General features: G+C 42.8%; 1 protein-coding gene across 1 annotated transcript in view; it reads right to left on the bottom strand.

The window, feature by feature from the left end:
- The window catches only part of LOC126482214 (heat shock protein 70 B2-like), a 139436-nt gene that overhangs the window by 80706 nt on the left and 33343 nt on the right, over positions 1-25387 (bottom strand). Inside the window, exons 2-3 of the mRNA XM_050106196.1 lie at positions 11024-11161; positions 5362-5656 (exon numbers count right to left, since the gene is read on the bottom strand). Of these exons, the coding sequence (XP_049962153.1) occupies positions 5362-5656; positions 11024-11161 (433 nt within the window). The remainder of the gene's footprint in view (positions 1-5361; positions 5657-11023; positions 11162-25387) is intronic.

The raw sequence follows: 25387 nt of genomic DNA, 5'->3' as shown, positions 1-25387 counted from the left end.
AATACTGTATTGACCATTTAGATCTTTCGATGGCAAATAAAGATTCTGTGAACTACTATATGAAGGAAATCTCTCTTATCACTTGTCTTTTTGAACTTGTTGCTTAGCTCTTGTCTTGTCTTGCACTCGTGGCTGTGTATGCCATTCGATGAATAGAGGCTTGCTGTTTGTTGATGTAAGTTGAATTATCGTTAAATAATAACTATCAGTGTTGAATTTCAAAAAAATTTTCTTGATTTGAAATGGAAATCTTTTCCTCTCCTTAGCACATACGTAAATGAGGACAGTGCTTTGTATGGGTAGAGCTCATGTGATATTTTAATTTAATTCCAAAAGTAGCTTGAAATTAGTTTTCTTCCATTTGTCACTCTCTGCATTTTGAACAACCTGCATTTTACAGTTATTAACGAAGTCCGATTTTCAGTCAACACAGCACAGCTTATCTTTGATTGTTGAATATTTATCTTAGTATAATACCACACTACTAGAACATAATGTGAAGGACAATCAAACAGCCCGCCGGAGTGGCCAAGTGGTTCTAGGCGCTACGGTCTAGAACCGCGCGATCGCTACGGTCGCAGGTTCGAATCCTGCCTCGGGAATGGATGTGCGTGATGTCCTAAGGTTAGTTAGGTATAAGTAGTTCTAAGTTCTAGGGGACTGATGACCTCAGAAGTTAAGTCCCATAGTGCTCAGAGCCATTTGAACCATTTGAACAATCAAACAATTTAAAATCATAGATGGTAAAATAGTCTATTTTGAACTGCGTGAAAGTCCAAATCCGCAGTAGCTGTTTATTGTGTTTTCACTGTATGACGACCGGTTTCATACCATAGAGGTATATCTTTAGATCATATCTGCATATAGGGTGAGACTACATAGGTAAAAGAACTAATAGTCAACATAACCTACTGAACAAAATAGACAGTAAAGCGCTGTACTCGTAAAACTAATACTTCATGTGCCACGAATGTTCATATTTTTATTGGTTTAATACATATTGTCATCAAGAACTAGGACTTCCGTCGGGTTCTCTTATCTTTTAGTGGATGTAACCAAGTAGTTCAGTGTGTAAGGTGCAATATTTTTTGGTTTACTTATTCTAGGATCGAAGACAACTGTATAAGTTGAAATGACATGTTTAATGTCACAATATTCGCACAAAAATACACGCTTTTACACAACAACAAAAAAATAAAAAAACAGTGGTCAGGATAACACATCTCATCAACATCAGAAAGTGAAATATTCCTAAACACAATAATATTAACTATTAACTCTCAGAAGGTTAAATTTTCCTAAACACGATACTATTAAAGTTTAACTAGAAGTTTCTTTACAAAATTGTTCCTACACTTACATTATCATGTTGGTCAGTACTATGAAAATCGCCCGATTCCGGTTCAAAGTTCGGTACTATTTTTATGATGACAATCAAGTCCACGGTGGTTGGTTAGTTATGTGACAAATTGAGCGAAAGATTACCCAAGGTTGCTAGACTTTACAGTGGCTGCAAGCTGGTGAACCAACAAGTTTATGCCTCTGCATGCGGTATTTACCTTAAGCTGCAATGAGCCGTTGTCTGCTACCCACTCTCTTCCGCTGAAATTCCTATAAAACTAATTACACCTTTGCTGAATTTTCCAGCAGAAACTTTTCCTATGTTTCTCATTATGCGAGAGAACATGTACTGATCCCTAGTCTTAGAATGTGGCGATATACACGCGCATGGTTGGAGCAGCTTGCATATTACACTCCTGGAAATTGAAATAAGAACACCGTGAATTCATTGTCCCAGGAAGGGGAAACTTTATTGACACATTCCTGGGGTCAGATACATCACATGATCACACTGACAGATCCACAGGCACATACACTTATATATATCCACCTTTCGCAGCAATGCAGGCTGCTATTCTCCCATGGAGACGATCGTAGAGATGCTGGATGTAGTCCTGTGGAACGGCTTGCCATGCCATTTCCACCTGGCGCCCCAGTTGGACCAGCGTTCGTGCTGGACGTGCAGACCGCGTGAGACGACGCTTCATCCAGTCCCAAACATGCTCAATGGGGGACAGATCCGGAGATATTGCTGGCCAGGGTAGTTGACTTACACCTTCTAGAGCACGTTGGGTGGCACGGGATACATGCGGACGTGCATTGTCCTGTTGGAACAGCAAGTTCCCTTGCCGGTCTAGGAATGGTAGAACGATGGGTTCGATGACGGTTTGGATGTACCGTGCACTATTCAGTGTCCCCTCGACGATCACCAGTGGTGTACGGCCAGTGTAGGAGATCGCTCCCCACACCATGATGCCGGGTGTTAGCCCTGTGTGCCTCGGTCGTATGCAGTCCTAATTGTGGCGCTCACCTGCACGGCGCCAAACACGCATACGACCATCATTGGCACCAAGGCAGAAGCGACTCTCATCGCTGAAGACGACACGTCTCCATTCGTCCCTCCATTCACGCCTGTCGCGACACCACTGGAGACGGGCTGCACGATGTTGGGGCGTGAGCGGAAGACGGCCTAACGGTGTGCAGGACCGTAGCCCAGCTTCATGGAGACGGTTGCGAATGGTCCTCGCCGATACCCCAGGAGCAACAGTGTCCCTAATTTGCTGGGAAGTGACGGTGCGGTCCCCTACGGCACTGCGTAGGATCCTACGGTCTTGGCGTGCATGCGTGCGTCGCTGCGGTCCGGTCCCAGGTCGACGGGCACGTGCACCTTCCGCCGACCACTGGCGACAACATCGATGTACTGTGGAGACCTCACGCCCCACGTGTTGAGCAATTCGGCGGTACGTCCACCCGGCCTCCCGCATGCCCACTATACGCCCTCGCTCAAAGTCCGTCAACTGCACATACGGTTCACGTCCACGCTGTCGCGGCATGCTACCAGTGTTAAAGACTGCGATGGAGCTCCGTATGCCACGGCAAACTGGCTGACACTGACGGCGGCGGTGCACAAATGCTGCGCAGCTAGCGCCATTCGACGGCCAACACCGCGGTTCCTGGTGTGTCCGCTGTGCCGTGCGTGTGATCATTGTTTGTACAGCCCTCTCGCAGTGTCCGGAGCAAGTATGGTGGGTCTGACACACCGGTGTCAATGTGTTCTTTTTTCCATTTCCAGGAGTGTATAACGGCCTCTCAGTTCTTGCAAGAATAATTAACTAATTGGCTGGTTCGTTTCTCCACAGTTGGAGCTAAACGATGCTACAGCTGATTTCTAGCTGTATGTCAGCCGCTGTGAAAGCAGTGTTCACCCAAATTTCTTCTCTGCGTCTGCAGAGCATTATGCGCTCCGTTCTGCACTTGACGCCAGTTCAGAGAAGAGTCCCCGAAATTTCCGTCTTGTTTTACTCATAGCTGAACTGTCTCCCCACCTGGGTTCTTTCGTTCTTCACGTAATGGCTTTTTTCGATCAATAGGAGCGTTTCTCTTATATTGTGGAAACTCTCTCTACCAATCGCAAGGTCCCTGCCATTAAATTGAGGCGAAACTTTGACTCTTTTCTACTTCCTAGCACGTTTCCGCCTATCGGACATTTTGTGCCCGTTCCAGATGCCTAAATGCGTACATTGACTCTCTCACATGTGTAGCACTCGCTGGACACGTGGTCGAAAATGCGTCACTGGTTTTGTTCATATCCATTTGGAATACCGAAGCACATTTTGAAAAAGCTTTCTTTCCTGTCCTCCCTCAGATGGGCAATTATACTTGCTCTCCCCATCTAAGTCACCAGATCGGTCGTTGACTTTCTGCCTGGGACTCCCCTTTAAGTTGTCTCCATGGTACCCTCTGTAGTGCAGCCTTGCCTCTGCTTGCCCCTCTGAAATTCCAAACTAAAACACCTCTCGCTGCTTGTTGCACCTTCTGCTCATCGACATGTATTATATAGGAAGGGTGTGTTAATTACTGTCGATTGAGTGTCGTCGCTGTTTTGATTTACATACTGATAGGCAAATTTGCTCTTAACCGGCGAATTAAGTTAGGTATCATATTCACCTTCCCATTGTGATGTATAAAGCTATGTGCGAATCTGATCTTCATTTATTCCTCCACCTTACAAGTGTACTTATCCGTAAGTAATTTAAAGTGTATCTTACTTCTCGTAAGTGTAAAGGTCAATATTTTCTGTCTCTTGTATTTGATCGTTATGACACTGAGATCCATTTTATTACTGCGATTTCCAAGGTCCAGTCTGCGCGTCGTTTTAATCTGGTTTCTACAGCTAGACATCGCGATCTTCAACCTGCGATGGTGTGGCGCGTGCTCGGCTTCACAGTACTCAGTGTGTGGCTAGCGCTGTGGTGTGCAGTTTTATTTGACCCCTGCCAATATATTTTAATATGGCGACGACTCCCAATGATGGTGTGTCTTTTAATTCTTTGCTCCCCCGCGGATTTTGACGATGATACGTTTCTCCTTTTTTTATACTCTACTGACACCGCGAGCTGTGTTTTAATTTACGTTTACGTTCGTTCATTCTACAATATTTTGTACTCACAGGTTTCATCCTATCATATGTGGACTGTAACGTGCTGTCCGGGGTCGGCTTTATGACTGTGTTTCGGAGATGTATCACAGATCATGCATGGTTCGGATCGGATGCTCATCTGCCATTTCACCGAGGAGTGGTATGTTTTTATGCGCGCTTGCACCTTGGAGCTCGTAGCACATGAAGTGTTAGTTTATTGAGTACATCTCTTTACTGTCTATATTGTTGGTTACTTGTGTAATCTCAGTCTATACGCGGATATGACCTGTCGATATACCTCCAGGATATAAAACCGGTCGTCATACGGTGAAAACACAATAAACAGCTATTGCAGATTTGGTCTTTCACTCAGTTCACTCCCCTAGACTTAGAACTACGATCACTAATTTTAAATTGTTTGATTGTTCTTCACATTATGTACCAATCTTTTGGCCTTGATTCGTCCGACGTATAAGGTTACTTGTTGTACAGTATTAGAAGCTTGCATGGACTTTGGCTTTGGTGGTACTGAAAGAAAATGTAGATTCACAATTCAAAATGTTTTTCAGAGTTGCCATTTGTATGCAGCCTGGCTTGTGAAGATTGCGACTACCAACGGTTCTAGACAGGAAGGAATATCGAAGTAAAAGATATATTGCCGCGCTGCTGCTACGGTCGCAGGTTCGAATCCTGCCTCGGGCATGGATGTGTGTGATGTCCTTAGGTTAGTTATGTTTAGGTAGTTCTAAGTCTAGGGGAGTGATGACCTCAGATGTTAAGTCCCATAGTGCTTAGAGCCATTTGAACCAAGAGGTACACTGAACCGTCAGATGTGTCGCCACCCGGTTGGAGGACTACGTGATAAGACCTGAGCCACCCACCTCCGCCGAGGTCGAAGATGAGCACGTTCTTCTCGCCCTGCAGGTTCTTGTCGAGCCCGTAGGCGAGCGCGGCGGCGGTGGGCTCGTTGATGATGCGCAGCACGTTGAGGCCGGCGATGGCGCCCGCGTCCTTGGTGGCGCTGCGCTGCGCGTCGTTGAAGTAGGCCGGCACCGTGATCACCGCGTCGCGCACGTCGCCGCCCAGGTACGTGCTCGCGATCTCGCGCATCTTGCTCAGCACCATCGAGCTGATCTCCTCGGGCGCGAACCTCTTCGTCTCGCCCTTGTACTCCACCTGCGACACGCCAACGCGCCAGTCAGCAACAGTTACTAGTGGAGAACGCTCGCGGGACAGAGACTCTAACAAGGGGAGGCCACGACGCTTGGAACGCGGATTTACTGTAAACTTCGTACACTCGTAGTGCTCCATGAAGACAACAAAATGTGTAAGCAGTAGCGCGTACTTCTCAAGCGTTACTGAGAAAATCGCAAGATAATTTCGATCGTCAGATATATATCTGTGAGTGGCAATTTTAACCATAAAGCGGCTGCAGCGAAGTGGTGCCGGCACGGTAGCTCAGCATGTTCGGTCAGAGCGTTAGCTACCTTTTCTAATAAAAAAACAAATCGAACGGATGAACGAACAAACAGAACGGATGTCATCGGACGTCCGCCCTGAACAAATTCACCGAACAATATAAAACAAGATTTAAAAAAAAAAAAAAAAAAAAAAAAAGTGGTTGGCGTTCAAGCCGCTGGATCGCTGGATCGAGTTCCGTTTGTCAGGTTTTTTTTTTATTTTCAACACAGTCATTTTCCTTACTATTTATATTACAATTGATATAACGGGAAAAATACGTTTAATCGGATGAACTTTTATTAAATTTACAATGTTATTTGGCAGTCTACTAATTTTTATTATCACAAATAATATAATATTCATAACTATCGACTAGTAAACGACCAAACGCATAAAGTGACTTAGCGGATGATGTTTCTTCGCGTTACCAGTATGTCATTTAAATTTTGGATACGATGCCTCTTGAAACACCAAACACTTCGCCTACCTTGGTCACGGAAGCATGTCATATACTGATTATTCCTTGCTACTGTAGTGTTATCTTGAAGCTGTGAGAAAGGAGGACAGGCGCTCCAAGGCGCGAAAGCAGAGGCGATGCTCAGGGCAGACGAAACTAGGAGAGATGATGTTACATGAAGTAAACCGTAAGGAGAGAGACTTGCGAAAATGCAGACACCCCCAGACGCCGTCCCAGGGCGCTAGTTACTCTTCAATGAATGAACATGTAACTTCATATGTCGTCTAGACACTGTGGTAGGTTGCCACCTTAGAACGTTGTAACCAACAGGCACGTATTAGCGTGTAGAGCCAGCTTGATACCACCCCTGAGAACAGCAACGTCGGTAGGCTCACAAGGATTAGAAAGAGAGCGAAAACGCCAAAAACTGTTGCCCTAGCAGTCCCTACTCCGGGGGCCCGAGGGGCGGGGCTAAATGATGTATAACAATAATTTTGCAAGACTTATTTGGCAGAGCAGTTACGTTTAGCTTTCAGCTGAACAAAGTTGATACCAAATACGGACTTAGTTAGTGCAACTGCATTAACATCCCCGCCTTAGGAGCAGTAGAGGGACCTACCTAAACTGTCTTCCAGTCCATATGTGGCATTACAGCAAACCAGTGCTTAACAGTATTGGTTAAAACCCGTCTTGGTTGCAATTTTAGTTTTTTTTATCTTTCAACGACGCGTTTCACCTTATTAGGCATCTTCAGGTTATCTTAATAGAAAACAGAGAATAAATACATCTATCTGTTTTATGTGCATTACATTTATAAAGTTTTAGTGGGTATGTATATCCAGTTTATGAGCTGTCATTTTTAATCACTGCTGCGTCGCAGCGCCACCTCTTGAGGTGATTATGTATTAGAGGCTTCAGTACTGGCACACGACGCTGGGGCGCATTATGCTTACTACCTGAGCCCCCATCTTACTGTTACTCGCTCCTGCGAACAGGAACGCGTTATGCAGATCTTGGTGCCTCTCGCGTCCATCTGGAAAAGGTAATGATTTTACAATTTGTATTTCTAGTTTTTGCCGAGTTTAACGAAGGCAATGTTGGCCTGATATATTCGACGATGCCCTTTGGCTACACTGACTAAAGATTCTTAAGAAATACCAAATTAAGATATTTGCTCTTTCAATAGGTGATCTGTTTATATTTTCAATAGGTGATCTGTTTATACATGTTTACATGTTATCCAAGTCTGCACAACGCGATCGCGATTGTTAATTAGATGTATTTGTTCTCTGTTTTCTATTTAGATAACCTGAAGATGCCTAAATAAGGTGAAATGCGTCTTTGAAAGATAAAAAAAAACTAAAATTGCAACCAAGACTGGTTTTAACCAATACTAACTAAACTGTGATTGGTAGGCGCCTGCAAGAGACCTGCGGGATTGGCTGGGTGGCTTTAAGTGGGAAAAACAGTGCCACCACGCGACTCTTTAAAACCCCTAGATTCCGCATTTTGACAGAGTTCTCAGTCAGACGATCTGTGCGCCGAATCCGCGTTCGTCGACTCCAGCCTCGGTCCAGCTCCGCGTAAGTCTGCTCTCTCACATGGAGTGCCTCAGTGAACAGTGTCACATTCAGTATGTTTTGTTTTGTAACTAAGTTGTTACCTTAGGATGCTGCTAGTGTTTGCTACTGTGGTTAGCATTCACTGCTGGGGGACTTCTGCACTGGCTTCTGTTGTAACAATGTTATTCATGCTTTTTCTAACCCTAGAACTAGCCTCCAGTGTATTAGTTAGTCCTGTCTGGAATAAACAACTATTTCAAAACCCTGTTTGTCCAAGAGTCTCCACAACGAGTTCCCTACCAAGTCTCACCATCTGCATTTCTAGTAAATGCTACCAATGTAGGCTCAGATAGAAGAAAACAATCAAATGCCTTCACTGTGAATTTTCCTTCTGCTTTCTGCTCTGTACCGCTCGGGAGCGCAGACTGATCAGTAACCCCTTTTCTCCCTCTCCCACCTATGTCAGGACACGAAAAGCACCCACAATACGAGCACCAACAATTTTCCTATGTTCGAATTCAATTAGGACCGACATAATAGACTCACAACTGGAGAGAGCGCTGTTCTCACGAAAAGTGACACTTGCAAATAACTGAGGACAATACACAGGTGCCGTTCGTGGTCAAATGCAACAGCGTAACCCGCAGGTTTGGCCAGCGTCTGCATTTATGTTCTAGCATCCACATTTTTGTCCAACCACTGTAGACATCTGACAGGAATGCGTACGATATGCGAAATGAGGCAGAGGTACTGGAAGAACGAAGGTTTCAATTGACCGTTGGGATGTCCTGAAAGGCAAATATTGTGAATCGAGCTTTGCATGAAACCTTCGTCAGCGCCCCTTGTAACGCCGGAAATGCATATCCTCCTATTTCCACCTGTTGTACTATAAATTTTTTTCCTTATTTTGTTACCTGAAGATATGACATTTCTGTGTCTTTATATATTGTAATTGTTCTACTATTTGTATATATATATATATATATATATATATATATATATATATATATATGCATTTATGTCGATGTATAATTGGTTTGTTTTGTAAATATTATTTGTATTTTTACGCTGAGTCTGGCCTAGGGAAAACTGCGCTATTGAACGATTACATCGATAGGTCGTGTGGAGAACCAAAGTGTTTAGGATCTTTGGTAGTGTTAACTCTGCCGCATGGAGCGCGGGCAGAGGGAGTCTGGCTGGAGTAGGGCGGTGGAGTAGGTGTGTTGTGTGACGATCCCGCGAGTTGCCGCGCTTTCGGGGTTTGGCAGCATGTAATTGCGCTCGACTGGCTATGATAGTTTCTGACACGGTGTCGCGGACGGGGAGCATTAGCTGGCGCACATCAAGAGCCCGTTTCGCCTGGTGACCGTGTCGAGAAGAAGGCGCGCCAACATCCAGCTTCTGCAACAGCGACGGCCGACAATGAGTGACTGTCGCCACCTCCTCGATCGACGGCTTCAAACCTTCAAACAACCAACAAGGAAGACTAAAAGCACGTAAAGTTTCAGAACTGTATGGCAGACATCAGCTTTTCGAACTGTTGCATCACAAAAATAAAGCAACTTAGCATGAACCTTTGTTGCTCAATGTCCCAATTGCATTACCAAGCAGGGTCCCTTCCTTTTCTGGAATGAACCCGAGTGTCGTTGAAATTCATACGCCAGCATTAAAGTAATATCATTCCATTTCACTTGTTTAATTTCAAAGTTCAGTTAAAGTATTCATAGCTGTCTACAATATTTAGATTACACAAGCAGAAATTAAGAGTGCGAGTTTTGTTACCATATTTTAGCTTGCCTGTGACTGCAGCTCAGCTTGGTACGTACTAAATTTTACTATTGTTAATTATTCAGAATCATTTAATTCAAGTTCAAAGTTAAATCTCTTATTTCTAAATTGCGTAGATTCAAGTAGCTTTTGAAATGATTGTTGAGGTAGCCCAAAACTAACCTTATTTTATTGAATTTCGTAGTGCTTCAGAAACAAAGTTCACTATTAATTTCAGTCACTAAATTAACTTTCAATTTTCCGGTTTTATTAATTCTTTTGCTAAATTAAGTAAGAGTGTAGCGAAATTCATTACTTCTGACAAACATTCAGTTTTCACACAGCATGTGTCAACCTTCAGTTGCCACGCTTTTAGTGCTAATTATATGTGTATTAATCTTTCATTTTCAGTTATTATAGAGGTTTTCCATAGGAGTGGCGACCGTAATTTTCCCCAAATCTCAAATATCTAATTAACGCCAATTAATTTTAACGTAACGACCGCACATTTACTTTCTTTATTAATTTTACCCTTTTCTGAAAATAATTTCCACCAATTTCATTTGCATTTTTCCATTCATTTAGATGTAACGCTTTCCTCCCTCTTTACCGACAAATTAACTTCGGTGACGATTGCTTTTCCCAAATTTGCATTAGGTACACGCGGCTTAATTTTTCACTGTCATTAAGGTCGATAAGTGAGGGGGAGGTTTCACCCTGATAACTTATCTCGCCACTGAAGACTAATTATTAGAAACATTTGGAAAGCACCAGCAGTATCAGTCTGACTGCATGGTAAGAAATGCTTTCGATCTGACGACGACTGGGTCGAAGGCTGTAGGGAACTCAAAGGGAGTGGATTTCATTCCCACTCTGCGATCTAGTATAACGTTTTCCAATAGCATTTAAGTCGAATAGTTTATTTGAAAGAAGTCGCTGTGGAAGCAACAACAGTCCAAAACTGGCAACAGTAACTTCAAGTGCTATGCTATGATATTCGTCCAGAGCATGTTAAGGGAAGCCTTGCTTTGGTTACAAAAGAGCCAGATAATACTAATTCACTGCACATACACATGCTGTAAGGAAAAAAAATAATAAGAAAGCTTTATTACTTGGTCCCCATCTCTAATGCTACTCCCGATAAAACGAAATTATTTGTACAACGGTAAACAAGAGAATACTGTCATGTGATGCAGATACTTACAGTTTTTAAAGAATATTTTTAGACAATAGCAGAAATAGCATGGGCTTAATACGTTGATAGATATTTTAAAAAGTACAAATGTTATGACTCACCTGAATTTTGGGTTTGTCGCCGTCGGAAACGACCGTGAACGGCCAGTGCTTCATGTCGTCTTGTATCTTGGGATCGTCAAAGCGTCTTCCAATCAATCGCTTCGCGTCGAAAACCGTGTTCTTCGGGTTCATGGCCACCTGTGAACACAACATCACGAAAATTGTGTCATCTTGCGTTATTTTCGAAATCGGTTGTACCATTATAACTGTAATATTCATTGTTTTGCGTAGATTACCTAAAACACGTGTGTGGAATGTCATCCCAGCACCACTAGATAGGTCAGGCTCTTGCATATGTGTTACAACGTAATTGAAACCAAACGTAATCACATATAATGAGTACAGGAAATGTATTCCCAATTGCGAATACGGCCACCTCCGACTGTAGAATGGAATGACAACATTCAAAATTTGTTTCGGGCCAGGACTCGAACACGAATTTCCTGCTTGTCGCGAATGATCACCTTAACCATTTCGGCTATCCTTGCACGCTTCACGGCTAGACCCAAATTTCCATATGTTGTCCTCCATGACTCATTAACCTGTACTCGTCGTACACCTACTGTCACCCCCGTAGAGGGGAGATATTTAATCTTAAGTCGTTAACCTGGTATCGGGGTACAAATACGATATTTCAGTGCCTGTATTTGTAAGAAGAGCATTGCATCGTACTTCTTACAAAGACAGGCACTGTAATATCGTACAGTAACGTAAATGCGCGAGTGCTGGTATAATACTCCACAGTAGGAAGTTGATAAAATAAACACACAACTAAATATGTCAGTCACGTCAGACGGTTACAAAATCCAACAGTTCTCTCTACAAAAACAGTGTCGTTGGCAACAAGCGTGGAAATTTACTGTCTTGGCTCATATTCTAAACTGAAATATTGCAATTTTCTGCCCACAAATATAATCTGCTATGTGCGAAGCCCCTTTAAAGAAGAAAAACTTATTTCCCTACTCATACAAATTTGTCATTTGCTTTGCGGTAGGTGCTGGACTGCTGTTGGAGAGAAGAATCAAAGACGATAGTTTTTCTTATTTTAGTTTCCTCGCTATTACTATGCAGTACCTATAAGTTATCCAAATAACACATACACACACATACACACACAGACGCACACGCACATAACTGATTCTTCATACTTCAGTACATTACACGAGAGCACGTGAATCCCTGCGTTCCTGAAAAAAGGACAGTTGTTGTAGGATTGCTCCCTCGACACCGAGACTAAAAGAAATGGAGCACAAACTAACTTAAACATGAATACCGATAGAACAGACGGTGCCGTTTTTGTAAATAAAAAAAATTAAAAAACACAACGAATGGATTCGAACTAGGTAGAGAAACGTACTGTAACATAACTGAAAATTTCTTAACACTTTCTCCCGTCAGAAATAACTTTGAAATCATTTAGTAAAATATATGTAGAGCAGTTGTAAAACACGAAAATGGAAATATGTAGCATCAGATTGTTTTCTCGCTTACGTGAAACAGATGACGAAATAAAACTTACAGAAACTGAAAGGGTGGCTACTTCGGACATCACTTAGAGTGTGTCCTTCTCCTTTCCTTGTTCTTATTTTCTGTACTTAATTCAAATTAAAAGCGTGTTTTTGCTTCACACAGCCGAAAGTATAAACTGTTATACACGGTTGTTCTTATTGCTACAGAAGTTTATTCGCCCAGACAGTATAAAGTTTTTTGATATTTTATTGATAATAAAGCTATCTGATACCTAATATTGTAAGCTTTGTAATGATTTCTTTTTATGTACTCCGTTGATAGCTTTTTTAATACGTTGTTATATGTTGTGTAATTGTACGTGATATTACGCTAGAAGGTAATGCAATAGATTAAAACAGATCTCACCAGCGTGTATTGTAAATAATAACAAGGTGCCGCCTCAGGTGTTTTTACGGTTCCACCTTCCAACGCTTCTCTCACTTTTTAAGTTTAAAGACGGAATTTGGTCCGAAGCTTTTGTGTAATGAGTCAACATGTAACACTTATCGTAACCTTGACCATTATTCAAAGAAGGGATTTAATACACTGGAACATAACCTAGACCTCGAGTTGCTCAGAACATATCAGCTGATCATTGAACACACAGTCTTATGCGAGACTCTACACACAACACCATTACCATATTTTTAATTACTAGATACAAAGAATTTATTACTGTAACCTTAGTAGTTTGCACTCGGAAGGAAGACGGTTAAAACCCGTGTCATGCCATTCTGATTTCGGTTTTCCTTGATTTCCCCTAATCGCTTGAGGCAAATGCCGGAATGGTTCCTTTGAAAGGAATGGCCAATTTCCTTCCCCAGCCTTCCATAATCCGATGGGACCGATGACATCACCGTTTGGTGCCTTCTCCCAAATCAACCAACAAGCCTTAATAGTTTTTCGTATCTGGTAACGCTGACCATAACACTGATATAAGAGACAGTAAAACATTTTTGTACCAATTTTCTGAGGCGTACATTTAGAAAACCAGCTATATAATCCTTTTACTTTTATAAATTTTTGTATGAATAAAAAATATAATAAATATACTTTACATTCTATTTCAAGGAAGTAATCGTCTGCCATATGGTGGTCTTTCAAAACACTATGTACTCCATTATTGCCTCGTAAGTTTCCTATCAGATGTCAACAAGCACACAAAAAAAATGGTTCAAATGGCTCTGAGCACTATGGGACTCAACATCTTAGGTCATAAGTCCCCTAGAACCTTAGAACTACTTAAACCTAACTAACCTAAGGACATCACACACACCCATGCCCGAAGCAGGATTCGAACCTGCGACCGTAGCAGTCCCGCGGTTCCGGACTGCAGCGCCAGAACCGCACGGTCACCGCGGCCGGCAACAAGCACACAACAAAAAAGGATTTTATATACGTCTTATGAATTTTATTTGTCATTATTGTGCACTGTTCGCACGGTTGTTATGTTATTGTATGACGAGAGAGCCGGCCGGAGTGGCCTTGCGGTTCTAGGCGCTACAGTCTGGAGCCGAGCGACCGCTCCGGTCGCAGGTTCGAATCCTGCCTCGGGCATGGATGTGTGTGATGTCCTTAGGGTAGTTAGGTTTAATTAGTTCAAAGTTCTAGGCGACTGATGACCTCAGAAGTTAAGTCGCATAGTGCTCAGAGCCATTTGAACCATTTTATGACGAGAGACGGTACTATGGAGTATCGTCTCCATAAGGAAGTTAACTTTGAATTTGTAGGCATTTTATGTTGGTTTGACGTCAAAATTTTCCGTAATTGTTCCTTTATTTACATTACAGTTATGTCCAATTAATGTGAGCAGTCGACGAAATGAATTGGCCGTGTATACAAACGATCTGAAGATGGCGATTTAATTTCCCTGAAACTAGTAATCATTGTGAATTTTTATGCGATCTGGGCGAATAAACTTCCGTAGTAAGAACAACAGCGTTTAGGTTCTGAGATCGCCTCCAATACAGCTGACAGTGTAAGGTAATCATCTTAATAAAATGCTATGTTGAGCATTTGTCGAGAAGAAATCGAGACCAAGCTCTCGAAAACGTATTTTGCGCTTCTGCAAAGTGCCAACAAAATGGAAACTTTGTTACTGAAGACGTGTGATAATCAGTCAACGTATGGTACATAGATTTTATTCAATTAATGTATAACAGTGTGCTTCCGAGTGTTACGCCGAGTTGTTTTTTTACATTAACTATTCGCTCCAAGAAAACCTGGTAGATCATATCAATTAATGTTTGCCTTTCAATAACCAAGACCCTTTTCGAATGGGCAGCTAACGACTATTATTTTCAGTACATACTGGAACTATTATTGCCTGTTGTTGGGGGTATGAAAAGAAAAATAGTACACTACTGGCCATTAAAATTGCTACACCAAGAAGAAATGCAGATGATAAACGGGTATTCATTGGACGAATACATTATACCAGAACTGACATGTGATTGCATTTTCAAGCAATTTGAGTGCATAGATACTGAGAAATCATTACCCAGAACAACCACCTCTGGCCGTAATAACGGCCTTGATACGCCTGGGCATTGAGTCAAAGAGAGCTTGGATGGCGTGTACAGGTACAGCTGCCCATGCAGCTTCAACACGATACCACAGTTCCTCAAGAGTAGTGACTGGCGTATTGTGACGATCCAGTTGCTCGGCCACCATTGACAAGACGTTTTCAATTGGTATGAGATCTGCAGAACGTGCTGGCCAGGGCAGCAGTCGAACATTTTCTGTACCCAGAAAGGCCCGTACAGGACCTGCAACAAGCGGTCGTGCATTATCCTGCCAAAATGTAGGGTTTAGCAGGGATCGAATGAAGGGTAGAACCACGGGTCGTAACACATCTGAAATGTAGCGTCCACTGTTCAAAGTTCCGTCAATGCGAACAAGAGGTGACCGAGACGTGTAACCAGTGCCAACCCATACCATCACGCCGAGTGATGCGCCAGTATGGCGATGACGAATACACGCTTCCAATGTGCGTTCACCGCGATGTCGCCAAACACGGATGCGACCTTCGTGATGCTGTGAACAGAACCTGGATTCATCCGAAAAAATGACGTTTTGCCACTCGTGCACCCAGGTTCGTCGTTGAGTACACCATCGCAGGCGCTCCTGTCTGTGATGCAGCGTCAAGGGTAACCGCAGCCATGGTCTCCGAGCTGATAGTCCATGCTGATGCAAACGTCGTCGAACTGTTCGTGCAGATGGTTATTGTCTTGCAAACGTCCGCATCTGTTGACTCAGGGATCGAGATGTGGCTGCACGATCCGTTACAGCCATGCGGATAAGATGCCTGTCATCTCGGCTGCTAGTGATACGAGGCCGTAGGGATCCAGCACGGTGTTCCGTATTAACCTCCTGAACCCACCGATTCCATATTCTGCTAACAGTCATTGTATCTCGACTAACGCGAGCAGCAATGTCGCGATACGATAAACCGCAATCGCGATAAGCTACAATCCGACCTTTATCAAAGTCGGAAACATGATGGTACGCATTTCTTCTCCTTACACGAGGCATCACAACGTTTCACCGGGCAACGCCTGACAACTGCTGTTTGTGTATGAGAAATCAGTTGGAAGCTTTCCTCATGTCAGCACGTTGTAGGTGTCGCCACCGGTGCCAGCCTTGAGTGAATGCTCTGAGAAGCTAATCATTTACATATCACAGCATCTTCTTCCTATCGGTTAAATTTCGCGTTTGTAGCACATCATCTTCGTGAAACAGAGCTTTGTTGTTGGATGATACTATTACAGAAGATAGTGCTATTTCACTAAACAGACAGTAAACTACACCAATAAGGTTGTCAAAGAGATTCTAATTACAGAGAATCTAGTTACAGGTGGTGTTGCTCTTAATGAGATATATATATATATATATGCAGTGCAACGTAAGTTAAAAGGTTGTATCATTTTTAAATATATATATATATATATATATATATATATATATATATATATATATATATATATATTGTACAGCATTTTTTCATATTGTTCGAAAACTTTTAATTATGGAAATAGCAGTTAAACAACGATGAATAGATAACTAGTTCCGGTTCAAAAATCAATCGTCTTCAAATCTGACAGGAAATAGCAAACAGAAAATTCACTTATACTAATTTTTCTTTTCATATCGGAAGAGGGCTCATTTTTTCAGCCGATACTAATTATCTAATTATTGTCGTCTAACTGCGATCCAGACAATTTACAGCTTTCTAATAATTTCTTAAAAAAATGGTTCAAATGGCTCTGAGCACTATGGGACTTAACATCTATGGTCATCAGTCCCCTAGAACTTAGAACTACTTAAACCTAACTAACCTAAGGACAGCACACAACACCCAGCCATCACGAGGCAGAGAAAATCCCTGACCCCGCCGGGAATCGAACCCGGGCGTGGGAAGCGAGACCGCTACCGCACGACCACGAGATGCGGGCAATAATTTCTTAAAAAAGTTTATGTGCAAGATATCCCAGGAAGGAATGGTTACTATTCATGGATGTGATAGGAACGATAATTCCAAGCAAAAACGTCCAGTAAACATAGATTCTGAAACGTATACATTACGAGTTATGAGCACCTTTGCAGTGGAAGAGATGCATTTCACAGCAGCGAAGATGAGCAAGTGCCCATAGCTCCTAAGGTATGCACTTTAGAGCCCCTGTTTAGCGGCATTTTTTCTTCTTTTGATCCATATTACCACACCCCAAAATATGAAAAAAAAGAATTTGCAGTAGAAGAGATTTGTTTCATAGTATCGAAAATTACGCTACGCTCATATCTCTTAAGGTATGCAGTTTAGAGCACGTGTTTACTATTCTTTACGCTTCGAACGATCGTTTCTGTCATATACCTGACTAATGGCCACTCCTGGGCACCCTGTATAAAATACGTATTTGAGATCGCTTCTCTCCATTTAGAAAATGCCAGGTAATAGTTCTAAGTGGATTAGGTAGTACTATCGTGCTGGAAAATGCTATCTAAGTGAAAAATATGTACGAGTCGTCTTGTAGAATGGGAAAGGCTGTCTAGTACAGCGACCATTTCCAGTACAGCGAAATTTCAGAAATCAAGACGCTGTATGCGTGGCTATTTCGATGTGTCGTCCATTTCAGCCGTTTTGCAGAGCACTTCATATTTCCAATAAAATGAATGTCTACGGTTAACCAACTTCAACGTCACATGTCCTCAAGCCACGGAGTGCGCTGCATGGTGGCGTGGGAACTCGTCTCTTGGATCTGAAATAGGAGTAGAGATTCGGATCAGAAACGGGGAGCAGCACAGGCGACGTGTAAACAGCGCCTGCCTGCAGCAGGAGGCGGCTATCGGCAGATTCGGTCCACGCGTCAGGCGTAAACCTACGCCCACGCCGTCGTCTGTTACCTCCCCGCCTCCCCTCACCACGACACACATACACGCACATCTCCTCGGGGCGTAACATTGGCCGCTGGACATCGTCCAGAGCCTGGCCGGCTAAAGAAGCGCAGAAATAAACACGCCTAGCGGAAAATTCCGGCATGAGCAACCGCAGCTACCGTGGATGAGGTAAAAATCAGGACGTTACGATAAGCAGGTAACTTCGTGCTTCCACTGATGAGCCAAACATTATGACCACCTGCTTAATAGCTTGTTTTTCCTTCTTTGGAACGAAATACATCACTGATTCTGAGTATCAGGGATCTGGCAATTAGTGGTACGTTTGTGGAGATATGTGGCATTAGATGTTTACGCATAGGTCATAGGTAATTCGCGTAAATAACGGGCCACTGATTTGCGTACGCGGTGATGGAGCCCGATAGTGACACTGATGGGTTACATAGAGTTTACATGAGGCGAACTTGGTCGCCGAGACATCAACGTGAGTTCACTATAAGGCTTTTCAGACAACTGTAGCACGGTTTTGGCTCCGTGACACGGACAGTTATACGGCTGAGAAATGACATTGCCGTCGGGGAAGACATTAAGCATGAATTGATGCAGGCGGTTCGTAGCTGTCAGCACGTCTTCGATTATCACCACAGGTCCTACGCAAGCACAGGAGAATGTCTCCCTCCCACAGCATAATACTGCTCCCAGCAGCCACCGTCCGTGGCGCGCTGCACGTTTCCAGCCACCATTCACCTCGATAAAGACGTTCGCAGAGACGACCATCAACGTAGTGTAGCAAAAATGTGATTCACTCGAAGAGCCGGCACGTTGCTATTGATTGACGGTCCAATCCCAATGGTCCCGGGCCCACGGCAATCTTAACTTGCGATGTGGTTGGGTGAAAATGTGAATACGTAGGGGTAGTCTGCTGCGGAGCTCCATGTTCAACAATATACGATGAACGGTGTGCTCCTAAACACTGGTGTGTGCACTACATTGAGCTCTTTCGACAGAGATGCCACAGATTACCACCTATCCTACTTTACAGAGCAGACGAGCCTCCGAACCTTAAGTTCTGTGACGAGTCGTGGACGTCCAACCATTTAGCCCCTAGTGGTCATTTCACATCCTTCTACCTCTTTCCGCAGATGCTCAGGATAGTAGCACGTGAACACTCGCCCAACTTCTCCGTTTTCGAAACACTCATTCACAAGCTCTGCGTAATAATAATCTGCCCTTCGTCAAAGTCGCTTATCTCAATGGATTTCCGCATTTTCAGCCCATATCTTCGCTTGGGTGATTCCCCGCCCGTGTCTGCTCCGCTTACATACTTTTGCTACCGCGCCACATGCCCGCAAGGCCACCAGGCGTTATAAAACGTCGCGATGGTCAGTGGTCATAATTTACCCATTAGTGCTGAGCTAGTAAAGTGCTCGACAATGCATTTTCTCGTTCGTAGTCTGGCTTGCTAATCATGATGTTTCGTCTTGCGTCGAGGGATGTGTATACATATGTGTAGCCTGGGGTGCGCTTCAGGGTGCATAACCATTCGTCTCCTGGGCGTCTACCACCAGTGCACAGTTCACTGCAGGTACCACACTTGCATCACTAGTTTTTCTGCCATCCCCGCAGCCGGTGGATTGTTCGCAGTGTGATGCTTCAAACGGCAGTGAACGGTGACTGGAAATTTATGAAGACGTCTGGGATGCCACTGAGAACGAAATACTTACAAAGGCTTGTTAGAGAGTAGTAGCCCTGTACAAAATTTTGTTACTGTAAAAAATTTGAACTTTGTGCCTGTTCTGACCATCGTGGACAATCTTTGTAAGCATATATTTGTTCTTTTAAAAGGCAGCATATCAGTAGCGTTTGGTGTGTTTGTTTGACGGCAAAGCCAAAAATTAAAATTGTGCCATAATCTATAAGTCTTAGCACAAAATATTGTTGGTATTGTTTTCGGTGGTAATCAGTCGTGTGACTGGTTATGAAGCAGCCCACCGTAACTTGCACTCCTTTGACAACCCTTCCAGCAGCATTTGCACCCAACGTCCTCATTTAATGGTTGGATATACGAGGGTCACTCTAAAAGAAATGCACACTATTTTTTTTCAATCCATCTTTTATTCTACATGTTTGAAAGTTTTACAGTGTGTAGATACATCCTTTAGGAACAATATTTTCGTTTCTCCACATAATTTCTATCCCTCTCAACTACCTTACGCCATCTTGGAACCAGCGCCTGTATACCCGCACGGTAAAATTGTGGACCAACCTGTTGGAGCCACTGTTTGGCAGCGTGCACAAGGGAGTCATCGTCTTCAAACCTTGTTCCACGAAGACAGTCTTTCAGTCTCCCAAAGAGATGATAGTCACATGGAGCCAGGTCAGGACTGTAAGGCGGCTGTTTCAGTGATGTCCATCCGAGTTATGTGATCGCTTCCATTGTTTTTTGACTGACATGTGGCCGTGCATTGTCGTGCAACAGTAAAACATCCTGCTTTTGTCGATGTGGTCGAACACGACTCAGTCGAGCTTGAAGTTACTTCAGTGTCGTCACATATACATCAGAATTTATGGTGGTTCCACTTGGCATGATGTCCACAAGCAAGAGTCCTTCGGAATCGAAAAACACTGTAGCCATAACTTTTCCAGCAGAAGGTGTGGTTTTGAATTTTTTTTTTCTTGGGTGAATTTTCATGATGCCACTCCATTGATTGCCTCTTCGTCTCTAGAAATACTTCCTTCCCCTATCCCAAAGTAGCGTGACAATTCGTTCACTGTGGTGCGCCTATCAGCAGTCACCAAATCGTTAACTCTCTGCACTTTATCTGGAGTATGTGTAGTACGAGGCCTGCCGCTGCGAGGACAATCCTCAATATTGCCGTGCCCACTTTCATCACATAACCTGCTTGCCCACCGACTAACTGTACTGCGATCGACTACAGCATCTCCATACACCTTTTTCAACCTCTTGTGGATGTTTCCCACTGTCTCGTTTTCACAGCAGAGGAATTCTATGACAGCACGTCGCTTCTGACGAACGTCAAGTGTAGTAGCCATCTTGAAGACATGCTGTGATGGCGCCACTCACGGGAACAGGTTGAACTAAGTTTGAAATCAAGCGAAAAGGATGTCTGTACACACTGTAAAACTTTCACATATGCAGAATGAAAACTGTATTTTTACAAAAATAGTGTGCATTTCTTTTGAAGTGACCCTCGTATTCCAATCTCTGTCTATACCTGCAGTTTTCACCCAATACAACTCCCTTCAGTACAATACAAGTTAGTTCCATGATGTCTTGACACACGTTGTATCATCCTGTCCCTTTTTCTTACCAGTTTTTTACACAAATTTCTTTCGTCGCCGCTGCTGTTGACAATCTTCTCATTCCTGATCTTATAAATCCATATGATTTTTCACACTCTTGCATTGCACCATATCTCGAACGCTTCGATCCTCTTCTTTTTCAATTCTTCCACAGTCCGTGATTTTCTTCCATACAATACTACCGAGCGAGGTGGCGCAGTGGCTAGCACACTGGACTAGCATTCAGGAGGACAACGGTTCAGTCCCTTGTCCGGCCATCCTGATTTAGGTTTTCCGTAATTTCCCTAAATCGCTTCAAGCAAATGCCGGGATGGTTACTTTGAATGGGCACGGCTGTCTTCCTTCTCCATCATTCGTTATTCCAATGGGACTGATGACCTCGCTGTTTGGTCCCTTCCCCCTACTCAACCAACCAACCAACCAACCATACAAACTGTTCTCCAGACACAAGTGCTCAGAAATTTTTTCCTCAAAGCCACTTCTTTAAGCCATTAAAGCCGTTTTTGCTGCTGCAGCCGGCTTTTTATATGCTCATGGGATCGTCTATCAGATGTTACTTTGCTTCCTATGTAGCAGCATTTCTTCACTTTGTCTACTTCGTGTCTCCAGTTTTGATAGTAATTTTCTCACTGAACTGATCATGTTCTGCTACTTCCCATTACTTTCATCTTTCTTCAGTTTACTCTCAGTCCATATTCTACAGGGTGAGTCACTAACTGTTGCCACCTAGAATAACTCCGAAATTATGATAGGAGCTGAAAAGTTTGTGGGACAAATGTTGCATGGGATAACGGGCGCCATAATATGACGTTGGTTTTTTGTTGCTAGATGGGGTCGCGTCAGAGATATGAAGGTCAACTTCGTTTTTTTTGTTTTTTTTTAATGGGATGCTATAGTTTGATATTTACTTTCTGATAGAGGCTATCGAGACGAATTCAATGATGTGAAACAGTAAGGTCTTTGAAGCTCAATGAAGGTCACAAAGGTGGCATAACGTCCATTTACAGAAGGTGTTCCAAGTGATAACCATTGGTATCAATGCAGTGCTAGAATCTTCTTATCATGGACTGATTGGTACTCCTTATCACTTTGCCACTTATCGAAGCACATGCTCTGAGAATTCCCTCTCGTATATCGTGCTAATAGTAAATATTCGCCGAATAGGGCGTATCCATCTGACGTGTCATTGACATGTAAACACCATTCGACTGTTTCGCAATACAACACTAATAGGAACGGTAGGACTAGTATCGTCGAATCAAGCGAATGTGAATTATGCATTCCTTCAAAGAACAAGTCGATATGCTTCTCCATTTATGGAAAATTCCAACGAAATTCACTGAGAGCTAGACTTATACGCTGAAAGATATCCTCAACGTACTTACCCTACACGTCGTACATTTAAATATGTGTATGATAAACTGAGAACAACTGGATCTTTAATGCATCGGATACATATCCGCAAAGGAAAGTTACTAGCGAGGAAACCGAAATTGATGCTCTTGCCACTGTGGTTCGAGATTGTTGTGTCAGTTCGCATCAAATCGCAAAGGAATCTGGCAAGAGCCAGAGTAGTGTTTTCCGTGTTCTGCATCGCCATAAATATAATCCTTACCATATCAGTCTCCACCAAGAATTAACTTGTACGGATTGTATGCGTCACAATGAAGTCTGCCGATGGGCTCAACTTCAGATTCAGAGGGATGACACATTTATTAATTTGATTTTATTTACTGACGGGGCTACGTTCACGAGTCATGGAAATGTTAATTTTCATTCATGCATTATTGGGCAACTGAAAACCCATGCCGGCTGCGGCAAGTTGCACACAAAAAACCGTGGTCGGTGAATGTATGGGTGGGATTCTGGAGGACAGAATTATAGGTCCCCATTTCATCGTAGGAAATCTTAATGGTAGGAAGTACACCACATTTCTGCAAGAAACATTAGGTCTGTTATTGGAAGAAATATCTTTAGGAACAAGGAACAGAATGTGGTATCAACACAATGGGTGTCCGGCACATTTTTCGCTGATGGCTAGAAATGAGTTGCAGAGACAATTCCCAAATCGTTGGATTTGACACGGAGGAGATGTGTCGTGGCCGGCTCGTTCGCCAGACTTGACATCTCTGGATTTTTTCTTGTGGGAATCCATAAATGACATTGTTTATGAAGACGTTCCAACTATACCTGAAGATGTGCGAGAGAGAATTGTCAGAGCATGTGCTTCAATAAGTGCCGATGTGATAAGGAAATCCACTTAATCCATGGTAAGATGATTGCAGCACTGCATTGATAACAATGATCATCACTTCTAACATCTTCTGTAAATTGACGTTCATGCCACCTTTGTGATCTTCGTTGACCTTCAAAGACCTTACTGTTACACATCATTGGATTCGTCTCGATAACCGCTATCAGGAAATAAGTACCAAACTATAGCATCCCATTAAAAATGTCCGCGTAACATCACTTTTACCCCAGTTCACACGTTGAGCAACTACCCTTGTTGACGAGCCTTCTGCGTGGAACTTGATGGTGCAGACCCAATCACTGATCATGATTGACCTTCGTGACGTGATGGGAGTTCACTCTATTGTTCCACAAACATCTTGAAAGAATCTCTATCGGTGCTCTACTTTCAGCTGAAGGACTTGAGTCAATTTGAGCGCAGAATTTTACCCCAAGTAACGCTCTTGGTAACGCGTGTGTATGTTTACAAACAAAATCAGGGGTGATATTCTAATCGGTACAGGAATACTGACAATAGCAACGCATTTGCATGACGTATCTGGATGACACAAAACTTTTGTTGATGTATCTTGGTAACACAGATACATGCCATGCCTATTACATAAAAAACATCTCAATTCTAGCAGTTAAAAGCATTACTGGTCAGTGGCACCCATTTGTTGTGTGTGAGTGTTGTCTGTGCTACTTTAATTCTAAAGAAAAGTTAGATGTACATTTAATTGACTACACACAGTTTAAACCAGTGTCGTGCCTAGAGGCAAGAGTGATTTTATAAAATTTACCAAGTTCAGCAACAAACTGAAGCTGCTTTTTGTAATTTTGGCTGATACGGAATCCGTGATAGAATCAGTTGCTACTTGCAGTCGTAGCAGTGATTCTGGTTTGTACTGCGATTAGATACAATGGATACACCGTTCATCATAGCCTATTACGTACGCTGCTGCAATTGGGGGGATACTCCGAGTTTAAGTGGCAGTAATTGCATGAAATGGTTCACTAAACAGCTGTGAGTTAGCGGGGAGTGTGTGAATGACTTTTTACTGCAAAGTAAAAACTTGTAAATAAGTTCCGAAGAAGAATCAGCGTTTCATTGACTGCTATTTCACTGCTGCATACCGAGGAGCAGCACATTCCAGCTGCGACTTAAACTAAAGGCCTCAATAGACAGTGCCAGTCGTCTTCTACAATCTCAGCAATCATGACGGCCATTTCTTGATCACAAACATATGCGATCAAATGACGACAGGTGGCTATGAAGAAGTTAAACTAAATTCAGGTCGCGGTTAATTGCTGCCATCTAATATAGAGAAATATTAATTATTTATGAAGAGTACTGCAGTATTGCACCGAGAGGCACTACAATATAAATTCATTATTTATCGATTCGCTAAAGTCAAACAGAGGTAATGAAGGAGAGTATTTAATAATGAATAAGAACATAGCGAACGCATTATCGTACCCAGGGTAGACACGAAACCCATGTGTGCCACAGTATTACACGTTTATATTGCCAACTAGTTCCGCAGGTGATGAAGAGATTGAAGAAATGTATGATGAGATAAAATAAATTATACAGTTATTTAAGGGAGACGAAAAGTTAGTTGTGATGGGGGAATCGAATTGATAGTAGAAAAAGGAAGAGAAAGAGAAGTAATAGATGAATAAAGACTAAGGGAAAAGAATGACAGAGAAAGCATTCAAATTTGCACAAAGCCTAATATAATCATCGCTAACACTTAGTTTAAGGATGATGGAAGAAGGTTGTATACGTGGAAGAGACCCAGAGACACCGGCAGGTTTGAGATTGATTATATGATGGCAGGACAGAGATTTCGGAATCGGATATTAATTAGAGAGACATTTTCAGTAACAGATGAACACTCTTGA

This window comes from Schistocerca serialis, chromosome 1 (genome assembly GCF_023864345.2).
Source record: "Schistocerca serialis cubense isolate TAMUIC-IGC-003099 chromosome 1, iqSchSeri2.2, whole genome shotgun sequence".
Classification (NCBI taxonomy): Eukaryota; Metazoa; Arthropoda; class Insecta; order Orthoptera; family Acrididae; genus Schistocerca; species Schistocerca serialis.
The sequence above is the reverse complement of the archived record's forward strand: the minus strand, read 5'-3'. Positions and strand labels throughout refer to the sequence as shown.